General features: G+C 45.9%; 1 protein-coding gene across 1 annotated transcript; it reads left to right on the forward strand.

Moving 5' to 3' along the window:
• Nucleotides 1–3442: 3442 nt before the first annotated feature.
• On the forward strand, nt 3443–9562 carry LOC129344907 (kelch-like protein 2). Its single transcript, XM_055001822.1, has 5 exons — nt 3443–3565; nt 4052–4154; nt 4687–4765; nt 6655–6882; nt 8140–9562. Exons 1-5 carry the CDS (start codon nt 3443–3445, stop codon nt 9560–9562), a joined length of 1956 nt encoding a protein of 651 aa, XP_054857797.1.
• The last annotated feature ends 3001 nt before the right edge of the window (nt 9563–12563 follow it).

Consider the following 12563-nt stretch of genomic DNA (forward strand, 5'->3'; position numbering starts at 1 on the left):
ATACGTATCATTTAACCCCCCCCCAATTGTGTATATACTTGACTAGCATACGCCAGCGCTCCAATAGCCACCGGAATTGTGGGTTGTACATTGCTTCTCCGTTTCTCCATTGTGGGGGAAATTTTCACCATACAGTTCGGAGGCCGCCTAGAGCGTCGCCAATTTACGTTCTTAACGTGCTCTTTTCGTGGCTACTAGTGGGCGAATGACTGTAAGAGAGACAGAGAGCGTACGCAGGTTTGTCTGAGACGTCCGGAACTTTCAGGCCTATTTCTCAAACACATCCGTGTTAGCTGGTCACCTGATCTAGCTTACAGGCGCTGTGATTGGGTGTTGGAAGCCGGCCTCCAGCCCTTTTTTTCCAGCTCTGTCCCTGCTTGGTAACAAAAAGCCCCCCTTACGATGGATCGAAGACTCCGCAGGCTCGCTCCATGTCGTCGTCACCACCAACGTTTTTTCCCGCCGAAATCGCACATTCTCAGCCTTTATGCCTGATTGGACAGTCTCAGCTCGTGACACAGCCAATGGACTACGGACATTCAGTTGTCTTCCTATTTTGAGCCTATGAGAGGCTCGATATGATTCTAACTTCTCTCTCTCTTTTTTGCGTGAGGCGGGTGTTTGCAGCTACAATTTCCCTGAGAGAACAAGACTGGAGGATGAAAATCTCCTCCGCATTGTAAAGCAGGTGTTCAGTAGCACCATAAAGACTAAAAACGTTTATTCTAACACTTCCACCAAGGGAATGCTATTTTTCTTTGCTTTAGCAAGCCGGGATACCCATCTGGAATTCTCTCCTCAGCCTGGCGCTTGATAAATTTACACCCTCCTGGTCAGCTAAAAAGGTTCTCCAGGCAGTTACCAAAATCATCAAGAAATCTAGTTTGCAAAATCAATAAAACATGAGAGCACTGGGAAAACCGTAAAAATACATAATCCAGCGACAGCCAAAAAAAACAACAGAGGACAATAAATAACTAAAAATACGTTTACAGAAAAGTGATATCAATATGTTTTTATTTATAGTCTGCCTGTCTCCCTGTGACTCGGGGCAGATTACAGGATATATAAAATACTGTAATAAAACAGCATAAGGCAACCAGTGAACAATGTGATAGGACTAGAAATTACAGAATTGGAGAATGGTATGAAAAACTATTTAAGACAGTATACTATAAACAATACACAGAGTATAAGACAATGCAGTAAAAACAAGATGAACAGATAATACAGCAGCAAAAATATAAACAGGGCTAAGTTGGCAGATAAGATTCTTAATAATCAGGTGTCTAAAAAAACTATATACAAAAAAGGGAAGATCAAATAACTAAACACAGCTATAAGCCTTGGAAAATAGATGCCTCTGTGTCTTTTTCAAATACTTGATTTTCTTTAAATCAAATACTTGATTTTCTTTAAAGCCCTGTGGTTTAGGGTTCTCCAGCCGATCCACAAAGATAGTCCAGGGGCTCTGACCAGCAAGCATATGCTTATCTCTGCTGCAGGAGACAGTGGTAGCTGTCGGCAGACCACACCACCACTACAACATCATTGGATTGTACAACTACATCACAGAGTTGTACAACTACAACCCTATATTCTGCCACCAGCAATTCCACATCTTTTGGGTTAGAATTCCAGGCAGCAGTTATTGTAAGCTGATTTCTCTCCTGTACTTGCACTGCCTGTTGTGGCTGCCTTAGTGTAGGTTCACCACTGGATAGTTGGTTGGTGCAGCAGTAGCTGCTGGCTGTCTAGGATTGCCAACCTCCAGGTGAGGCCAGGAGTTCTCCCAGAATTACAACTAATCTTAAAACTATAGAGATTAGTTCCCCTGGAGAAAATGGCTGCTTTAGAGGGTAGACTCTATGGCATTATAGGCCACTGAGGTCCACCCCTTTCCCAAAACTCGCTCTTCCCAAGCTTCATCCCCATATCTCCAGGAATTTTCAAACCAGGAGTTAGCAACCCTATGGCTGCCCCAGACATCATTCTCTTCTTGCTTAGTCTTTTTTCAGTGTTTATGTTAGGTTTTTGGGGCTTATCCTTCTTGTTTGGCTCCTGAAACGTTGCTTCTGTTTCTTTAATCCTGTACTTCATGCTTCTTTGTTCTTCACCAAATGTTATTTTCCCCACTCTTACAACAACTTCGGGATAGACTGACTTTAAGTCACAGCCCAGCAGCTGTTCTGCAGCAACCATGTTCTACTGGGGCTGGAGTGGGACAGAATATTGAAGTCAACGCTTTTGAGTTTACATCAAGCAATTTCACAGCACAGCACTTTGCAATTCGTTGCAGTTCTAAAAGCATCTGATATAGGGATAGTACCACACGTAGGTACTAGGATATTTTACACCTGCCCAGAAATATTTGAATGAACACTGGCCTAGCTGCCATAGGCTTCCAAGTCTCAATAATACATCTTAGAATGGCATTTCTTGAACACATGAAGCTACTTTATGCTGAATCAGACCTTTGAGAAAGACTTTTAGAAAGACAAATTTGGCCTGGTGGCTAGCATGCCATACCTTTCTTCATGGGGAAACAAAGTGTCCTTGTGGCTTGTGGATGTTTTCGGTGCTGTAATTTGCTTATCATTTTCATTTAAGCTTTGAGGCTGGAGAAGTATGCATTGTCAGGTATTTAGCTCGGTAGACTGGGAAAGCTTCATTAAGCCTTATAAAGTTCTGCAGTGATTTCTCTAATCAAATCATTTTTATGGCATCCTGTTAGTGGGCAAATGTTATAATGAGCATCTTAGCTGCATAAAGGGATTGGATGAGGCCTTTTAGAGCAACTAAGTAGATTCCAGACCCCGTGGCGCAGAGTGGTAAGCTGCTGTACTGTAGCCCAAGCTCTGCTCACGACCTAAGTTCGATCCTGGCAGAAGCCGGGTTCAGGTAGCCGGCTCAAGGTTGACTCAGCCTTCCAGCCTTCCAAGGTCAGTAAAACAAGTACCCAGTTTCCTGGGGGTAAAGTGTAGATGACTGGGGAAGGCAATGGTAAACCACCTATAACAAAAGTCTGCCAAGAAAACATCGTGATGTGACATCCCCCATGGGTCAGTAATGACTCGGTGCTTGCACCTTTACCTTTAAGTAGATTCCAAAGTAAATTGATGCAGGTAGGGCTTTTTTCCTCATGTGCAGTCCAGGCATTACCCTTTATCATGATGAGACAATGGCTTCTTTGGGGTGCATTAGAGCTACCCTTGACTGCTGGGTCTTGCAGTAGAGATTAGTGGGACTTTGAGTGGCCACCTTAAGGCTGTGGCCCTTTCTTTGTTATACTGCGTTTACTGGGTTTGCTACTGGGGTCCTTGGCTTTTTGAGATGCCTGATTTTTGAGATGCCTGCTCCCCCCTCCCCCCACTACCACTCACCTGCTGGTGGGGGAAAAGTTGGGAAACAGGCCTCCTGGGTGCGCTCCTGAAGTGGCAAGATGGTACTCCTGGCAGTGATGTCATCGCACTGTCCCAAGAGTGGTCTTGCACTTCGCAGCGGGCCCAGTTGGGGCCCAAATTGGCCCACTGTGAAGCAAGCACTCATGAGGAGTGTCAAAAAGGTGAGCGCTGGGTCCCCCCCCCTCCTGCTAGGAGGGTATGGGGACCTGGCAACCCTACCAACAATATAGTGGTATAGTTCTGACTATAAGTAAAAAAGAGGACAAAATGTGTACTTGATCTTAACGGAACAGATCCCCTTGTGAAAGTGGAAAATTTGGGGAGGTAAATTATTTCAAAAAAGCAATATCCACCAGTGTGTGGATTCTTCGTTGTTAACAACACATGCCACTAGTGCCAGAACACTGACACCCTGATTGCAGAGAATCGCCCCATTGTGAAACCACCCCAAGATAGAAAAAGTGGTGGTAAGGAACAGAGGAGGTTTAATAGAGGGGAATTTTTTGGTAGAGAGCAGATAGGTAGACAGATAATCCCAACGGATTTATTTGTTAGATTAGATTTTTAGTCCGCCCTCCCCGCCAGGGAGCAAGGAAGGAGAAACAGAAATACTTAATGCTTGTTGCTCATGTTGTTCTAATTTTCAGTTGTCCCTAAGGTCTAAGAACATCACTTCTCCCAGGGTCAGAGACATGGAGGCTGACAGCAACCAAACAGGCATGCCATCTCTGAAGCGCTGCATTACTCAGGGTAAGGTTGGATCATCTTGTGGTGGTTCCAGTCATGTTGATTTGTAGCAAAAAGTCTCTATATAATATTTCTGGCAAAGTCTGAAAGGAGAAGGGTACATTGGATGGTTTCAAGCTATCATTCTCCCCAGTTCCATTCTTGTAGCAACTAGGCAGTGGTGTAAACACAGAAAGTGGTTGTCAATAGTAGTCTTCTGGTGTAGGAGCATCTCCACAGCCAACGCCGTCTGAGGATGTGGGGGCACTGTGTTTGGTATTGCTTAGAACAGTTTTCCCGCACACAGCACCCATGGGTACCATGGCGCCCAACAAGTAGTTTTAGAAAGCGGGCAGGGCAAAGCAGGGTCATTGCCCAGCAGGACATCTGATTGGATGTTTGATTCCTGCCCAAGCGGAACAACAGAAGAAAGCTTCTCTGTTAGTGGACTTCCTGGAAGCATCCCACTGGCTTCTGGGATGCTGATTAGGTGCGTCTTTGTTTCTTCTTATGATCTTGATTTTGCTTCCACTGTACATTTTCCCACCCACTGCAGGGATCAAACAATTGTATCAGACTCAGCAACTCTGCGACGTCACTCTAGTGGCTGAAGGAAGAATGTTCCCTTGTCACAGGTAAGCTGCTCTGCTCTCTCTGTTGGAAGGGCTCCAAGAGAGGCTTTAACAAAAAGAGCGAGGCCATTGATGGCGCACAAGGGGGACTTACAGGGGAACAACCCCAAGGTATAGCAGTTTGGGGTCTTACCCATCTTTATGGAGAAGCCCTCACGGTGGTTCATAATCCTCTAAAATCCTTTGAAAGATAGCCAGACGGGTCTATGACGGGCATTTCACTGCCTGGGGTGAAGGTTGTAGATATTATACGCTGTCCTGATAGGTTGGCAGGTAGCATGAGGAGGAGTTAGTGGTTGTGGTACATGTTAGCCCCAATGACGTTGGGAAGTGCGGTCATGTAGATTTGAAGGAACAGTTTATGTTGCTAGGAAGGACGTTAAAGTCCAAGACTTCAAAGATGGAAATTCTAAGAAATGCTGCCCTTTGCACTCATGGCCATCCGGACAGGCAAAGTTTAGGGGTCTCTATGAGATGGACTCTACATGAAACAGGATAATTTCTTGGTGCCAAGGAACAGCGGCATAGCATGGTCGTGGGGCTCCTGGGGCAGAAGGTGGTGACCCTCACTCCGTGTGTGCGTGCTCCAGCCCTGCACGATTGTGACATCATCGCACAGGAGCGTCCCCCCTCACATGAGGCGGGTGGCAGTGGCGAAGGGGCAAGGAGGTGAGCGGAGAGCAGAGCTCACTGGGGGCCGAGCCGAAGCAGGCATCAGCAGCAAAGGGGCGCTCCAGGGTGTGTGTGGAAGTGGTGCACCCTCAAAATTTTGCGCCCGGGGCAGCTGCCCCCCTGCCCCCCCATGCTACGCCTCTGCCAAGGAATGATGGTCTTACTGGTTCCAATAACCAAGATTATTGAGAAACAGTGTTGTGTAGTGGTTAGAGTGTCAGACTAGGATCTTGGAGACCTTGGACCAGTTGTAAGTTCTGTATAAATTACAAAAATTAAGCACATTAGTCAGATTTGCCAGCATGATGTCATGGTTAGTGTGTCGGAATGTTATCTGGGAGCCCCAGAACTGAATCCCTGATTTTCCATGGAAGCTCACTGGGTGACCTTGGGCCAGTTACACCCTCTCAGCCTAACCTAGCTGGGAGACTCTGGTTTATACCCATTCTCTGCCATGGATACTTGATGAGTAACATTGGGCCAGTCACTCACTCTCAGCCTCGCCTACCTCACAGTGTTGTGAGGATAGAACTGAGGAGAGAAGAACGATGTAAGTTGGTTTGACTCTCCACTGGGGAGAAAGGCAGGGTAGAAATGAAGAAAATTAATAAATAGAAAGATGAGAAAAGGCTAGAACTTGACACTGATATGGTAAGGAAATGACAGCTGTTTATGGAGACCAAAGGGGCATGGGAAGGAAATGTACGCCACGGGTGTTTGAAGAAGAAAGCCATGTCTACATATTCAATGTCCCAGCTATTTTCTTTCCCCTTCTTCATGCCAGGCAAAAGCAGCGTAAATTAAAATAAATATATTTATTTATTTATTACTATTTATTCACTCCATTTATACCACACCTTTCTCCACAACAGGGAGACAAAGCAGGAAGAACAAAGGAGCTCTCCTTCATTTTATCCTCACAACAACCCTGTGAGGTAGGTTAGGCTGAGAGAGTGTGACTGGGCCAAGGGCACTCAATGAGCTTCCATGGAAGAGCAAAGATACAAACTAGGGTCTCCCAGACCCTAGTTCAATACCCTAACCACTAACCCATGCCAGAAAATCTAACAAATGTGCTTAATTTGTGTAATCGATATAGACCTTGTAACCAAAATACGGGGTTTTTTTACACTTGAATATACATCCTGAGAAATATGCAGAAATAAGTTAAGGGCATGGGGAGGTAACACAAACATCTCCACCTCTATCTTTCCCTACAGGGCAATTTTGGCTTCGGTCAGCCTCTACTTCCAGCGCATGTTCACAAGCTCCTTCAAAGAATCTCGGGAACCCGAAATCCTGCTCAAGGAGCTCTCTGCCTCCTCCCTCCAGACTCTCCTGGTTTACATCTACACAGGAGAACTGGTTTTCACTGCAGGCCAGGCCACAGAGCTGTTCACAGCAGCCAGCAGGCTTCAAGTCATGCCTGCCCTGCAAATTATTAGCAGGTAACAGACACCAGAGTTTTACTCACTGAAAGAGGCGTCTCTGAAACCTGCACAGTAAAGGAGCACCTCATCCACATTTCTCCCTGGATTTTGAAGTTCCATATTCTTTGGCTGCATCCACAAGGCGAAGATTCTCCATTTACCTGTCACTGCAAAAAAGCAGTCTTTCCAGACGGCCCCCCGCCTCGCGAAACGTCGCGCGTCGTCGCACGTCGTCGTGCAGAAAACGCGAAATATCGCGTTTTCTCGCGCGAGTTTTGCGCGACATCGCACAAAACTCGCGTGAGAAAACGCGATATTTCACGTTTTCTGCGCGACGACGCGCGACGACGTGCGACGTTTCGCGAGGCGGGGGGCCGTCTGGAATCGGCCTTTGTGTGCCTGACTGTATCCTTTTGGTGTTGTGTTTTACCAATATTCAACACCACATGTGCGTATCAGTAAAATGCCACACAAAATAGCCTAAATGCAGTCGTACATAGACCACATTGATGTTTTCCCTCTTCCCTGTTTTATGAGTGTAAATGTTCAGACTGATAGCATCAATGTGGAAAAATGCAAATGACCGAAGGAACTGACAGCCCCAACAAATTGTTTGTGCCCCATTTTCACAACTAATTTTACAAATTCTAGTTAAAGAGAAGAACCGGAAAAACAGTGCATTGCAACATTTGGAACAATGAAAGGAAAAGAATAGGGGAAATTCTTGAATCCCTCATCCTTGCCCACAAATGTGACAGGATATGGAAAATAAGAGGGATTCATGTATGATTTAAAAGATGGTAAAGTGTTGTTCTCTTAGTATAGAATGGATGTAGAATATTTTAAAAGTTGTAAATGCATGGAATACACACAGTTCTGCCCATAAAGGAGGGCTGTTCCAGGCACAGAAGAATAGCAGGAGACACTGAGATGGAAAGAGGTGGGCCCAATCTCTGGAACTGCCTGCTGCAGCAGGTGAGAAGGACGCCTTCTCTTGCTACTTTTAGAAAAGCATGTAAGGGAATCCTGTTTCAAAAACCATCTTGTGGAGGGTGAATCTTTCAGATGTTGCTGACCCTCTGAGTTTTAATTCTGCTGTTTCTTAAGTGTACGTTTTTTAAAGTGGTATGTTGGGTATTTTAATATGTTCTACATTTATTAACGGTTGTTTGCCATTTGGTTGCTACACTGTTCACCGCCTTGAGTTCAGGGAGATAAGGCAGCCTAGAAACGTTTTAAACAAATAAAATGAGACTCCTTTGTCGCTCCTTGTAGGTTCCTCAGAGAGAGCCTTGCCATGGAGAACTGCCTGGAGTTTTATATGCTGGCGTATTCCCATAACTACCGGCCTCTCCTCCGCACAACCTTGTCCTACGTTGCCTTCCATTTTAAACACCTTTCAGAGAGCCCTGCTTTTCTGCTCCTTGACTTCAGTGCCCTGATCAGCATCCTCTCCTCAGACAGCCTGGCAGTGAAGTCTGAACTGGCTGTGTACAGGGCGGTGCGCTGCTGGGTCAGACATAACCCCAGTGAGCGCCTCCGGAAACTTGGAGAACTGATGGCTCACGTTCGCCTTCCTCTGATGACACCGGTGGAGCTGGCTGAGGTCCAGGGCGACATGGAAGAATTTGACCAGCCTGTGCAGCTGTGTTGGGAGGAGCTCAGGGATGAAAAAAGACTGGAGGCTTGTGGGGGGCTCAGACAGGGCATGTACCACGAAGGAGTGGTGTGTATTGGGCTACCCAAGTGGAGTGAGATGAGTCTGGGAAATGAGGCGCTGGATTCTCATGTGCACTTTTTCGACCTTTCCACTGAACAATGGGAGCAACTGCCCGATCTGAAATCGCTGACCTTCCCTGGCTGTACCTCAATGGGCCACAAACTCTATATAGCTGGTGGGCGGTATTTAGACAATTCCTGTTCAGACAACCTGTTTGTATATGATGCCCTGTGGGGCCGCTGGTCCCAGCTGCCTTCCATGTCTACAACTCGAGTGTGGCATGCATTCCACCTCTGCAAAAATAAGCTATATGCCGCTGCTGGCTGGGATATTATGGGACCCCTTGCATCTGCTGAATGTTTTGACTTGGAGCGGAAAGAATGGGTCCCCATCTCCGACTTGCCTTTATCTTTGGCTTACTTTGCCTCCACAACATTCAAGAGCAAACTGTACCTTATTGGTGGAGAGACAAACATGGGAGACCCTGACATGTCAACTCCGTTCCGGGGATTTCTGTTTTATGATCTTGTGTCGGAAGCCTGGAACCAGGTCCTCATGGCATTCGAATTCTATGAAGCAAGTGCCATTGCGCTGGACACCTGTATCTTTGTCGTAGGTGGGTTATCTGCAGACACGACCCATGGAGGTCGCCAATTCACAGGACGCTGTGCCTGCCTGCTTGAAGATGGAACAATGAACCAAGAGGTCTGCATCCCACCACTGCCCATCTCGATCTCTTATCCTGGTGTGGCTCGCTGGCATAAGCGCATTTATGTCTTTGGGGGTGACTACAATGACTGCTATTCCAGTGCTATCCATTACTGGGAGCCAGGCCTCCTGACCTGGACCCAGTGTGGAGCATGTTTACCCGACCCCAATTATGGGGCTTTTGGATTTGGTTGTGTGGAGCTCAAGGTGCCCCAGAAAAAATTCATCTCTCTGTGTCAAACAAAATCTGCCACATCTCCGGCACAGTAGGTGGCACACAGCAAGGTGCTACATACAGTTGCTGGACCAACATAGTTTGGAAGTTTTAGTTAACTGCCTTTATTTTCTTTAAAAAAAATAGAAGAGCTACTGCCAAAGATCTTATACTTCTGTTTGAATCATTCTTTGTTACAGTTTCACTGCCAAAATTGTCCAACATCAGGGGATAGCATGGCTGGGCATCTGCTGAGGCCCAAAGCTGGGCAGAGGGGTCACCCACACAAGGAATTTTATGTATTTCCTTCATTTGTGCACTGCCTTTCTTCCCAATGGGGACCTAATGCTGCTTACATAATTCTCCTCTCCTCCATTTTACACTCACGACCACTTTTTCAGGTAGGTTAGGCTGAGAGTGTGACTGGCCCAAGGTTACCCAGCAAGCTTCCATGGCAGAGTGGGGATTCAAACCTGGGTCATCCTGGTCCTAGTCTGATACTCTAACTGCTATACCAGGGGTCCCAAACCTTTTTGAGCCTGTGGGCGGGCACCTTTGGAATTCTGAAACAATGTGGTGGCTGCAGCCACAAAACAGCAGCCACAGATTGGCTGCTGCTGGAGGCACAGCTAGTCACAAAAGAGCTGCCACAGCTTACCATCAGTCACTCAGAGCCAAGCTGGAAGTGACGGATTACACTTGAATGGCAAGTGAACAGACTCATGTGTATTCCTCCCTGTTCACTTGCCGTTCACTTGCGCTCCACTTCACCAAATAGTGGTCAAGTGGAGAGCAAGTGAATGGCAAGTGAACAGGGAGGAATACATGTGAGTCTGTTCACTTGCCATTCAAGTGTAATTTGTCACTTCTAGCTTGGCTTACTGTCTAGAAGATCCTTGTTCAATAGTGGCAGCAACGCCAATCAAATCTCCAATAGCCAATCAGAAGCCCTGCTGGGCGAAAGGCCCATCTGGCTCCCCCCACCTTCTAAAAAGACTTAGCGGGTGCCAGAAAAGGCCATAGGCACCATGGCTCCCACAGGCACCACTTTGGGGATCTCTGCTCTACACTGTGCTGGATCGATCTTCCATTTCCCGCTGGGAGAAGTGTCCGAGGCAGTGCAGGACGCAGAAGGCAAAATCATATTCCAGTGCATCTTCCAAGCCATTAAGCCTGAAGCAAAATGTCTGTGCTTTCAACAGAGGGTTTAATGTGTAGAAATGGGCAGCCAAAGCTCTTCATTACATGGAATTTAAAAACATTCCATTAAGTCTCTATTAGAGATGTAACTTTTTTTTTCTCTAAGAGGTTGGCAACCCTCTTGTGTTTGTCTCACAGGGCCCTGCAACATTACAGCAACATTCATGCTCCCTTTATCAGTAATCTCTGGCCTTTTTTTTAATGCGAACTGCTTCTGAGTAATAATAAATATTGCAAGTTACTCCTCCCTCCCCACATTTGACCAAATTCCATTCCGGTCAGGAAACAGAACAAGGAACGAGGAAGAGCACCAGAAATGACTCAGCACAGTTGAAAATAACAATGAAATAAAAGCATTTTTTAAAAAAAGGCTAGAGAAGAACTTTTTGCAAACTTTTCCTGGGTCTTCCAGAAGATACATGAGCTACTTTACAGCAATGAGCTACCGGTAGCTCATAAGCTATTTGTTGGAGACCCCTGCTTTGGAACCAGTGGGGCTAAAAGGAATGTTAGAGAGAAACACATTGCACTTCCTACAGTGTAGTCACAACTGGTAGGGTAGGGAAGAAATGAGCTGCAATAGAGAGCCCCCCAAGGACACTTTGTGCCCAAAAGGCCCATATATAACCGGCAGATAGTTCTGGACTCCTTGATAGCCATTTTATTACATGAAATTGAGCTCTCTGCACTTCCCACCGACACCACAGAGCACTTCCAAGTTTCTCCCATAACCCCCACCCTTCTCTCTTACCTAGGTTAATATGTCCACCTAGTTGCCAAAATTGGTTCATTAATCTTGTATGCTGAAGCTCTTGTCGGATCGACCAGTTTTGTTTCAGAGGCTCAGAGAACATTTTCCGAAGAATGTCTCACTTCTGGTCTTTGGAATGTAGAGTTCAAAGGAGTTCAGAATCTTTGATACTGTGGCTACTGGATTGACTGGTGGGACTCTGGGAGTAGTCTCTAACATCGTAACGTTGCAGGTCTGGATTGACAAGGCCCTGGGAGTAGTCAAAATCAGGAAGGAAAAGTTTCCTTCCATTCTTGCTTTGTGTGCAAAATACCCTGCTGCACTGGATGGATAAAGAGGAAGTACTGGATGAAAAACAAGCTGGTTTCAGAAAGGGCCACTCTTGCGTGAACCACTGCTTTATGCTTGCCTCACTGATAAGCAAATATGTGTTAGACACACCTGGCTCCCTATACGCAGCATTTATTGACTTAAGGGCCACCTTTGATTCCGTATCCCACGCAAGACCATGGAACAAACTTAATGCTTACGCATCTTCCCAAGAGACTGATAATCAACCTCTAGTCTGGAAATGTATTGCGTGTTAAACTAAACAAACTAGGAACGATATCGAACCAAGTACCTGTCCAAAGAGGTGTACTCCAGGGCTGCATTCTTGCACCTCATCAATTCAACCTGTATTCGAATGACTTTGTTCCAAGCTTGCTAGGCATCTCACATGCCCCAGGCAAACAGTATTTTGGCTCAGCCAAGATCAGCCAGGCAAACTATATGTTCACCGAAATAATAACCAGTTAGGTGCTGATAGCTCTAACAAACAGCATTTTCTTAACCACAGGTTTACTATAAGTGATTTGAAGTTGTGTTTAGTTACATTAAAAGCTGACAGCAAGAAATTCATGGCTCTGTCTTAGAGATAACACAAGCAGACATTGTGTGTGTTGGACACATGCAAAGAATGCTTAAAAGGTAACAAGCTTAAACAATAGCTGATTTTGTAGGGCCACACCTGCACATTGTAACAGAAGCTGACTCTGCACCTTAAAAAGTGACATGCGTACTAAATTTCTCACTGTGCAATAACTGACAACCAATCGTGTTATAAT

This window comes from Eublepharis macularius, chromosome 17 (assembly GCF_028583425.1).
Source record: "Eublepharis macularius isolate TG4126 chromosome 17, MPM_Emac_v1.0, whole genome shotgun sequence".
Taxonomy (NCBI): domain Eukaryota; kingdom Metazoa; phylum Chordata; class Lepidosauria; order Squamata; family Eublepharidae; genus Eublepharis; species Eublepharis macularius.

Excerpts from the sequence above, each read along its gene's own strand:
- LOC129344907 (XM_055001822.1), top strand. The coding sequence starts at position 3,443 with ATGGTACTCCTGGCAGTGATGTCATCGCACTGTCCCAAGAGTGGTCTT. Across the intron at positions 3,566-4,051 it reads TCATGAGGAGTGTCAAAAAG|TTGTCCCTAAGGTCTAAGAA; the intron begins GTGAGCGCTGGG and ends TCTAATTTTCAG. Across the intron at positions 6,883-8,139 it reads GCCCTGCAAATTATTAGCAG|GTTCCTCAGAGAGAGCCTTG; the intron begins GTAACAGACACC and ends CGCTCCTTGTAG.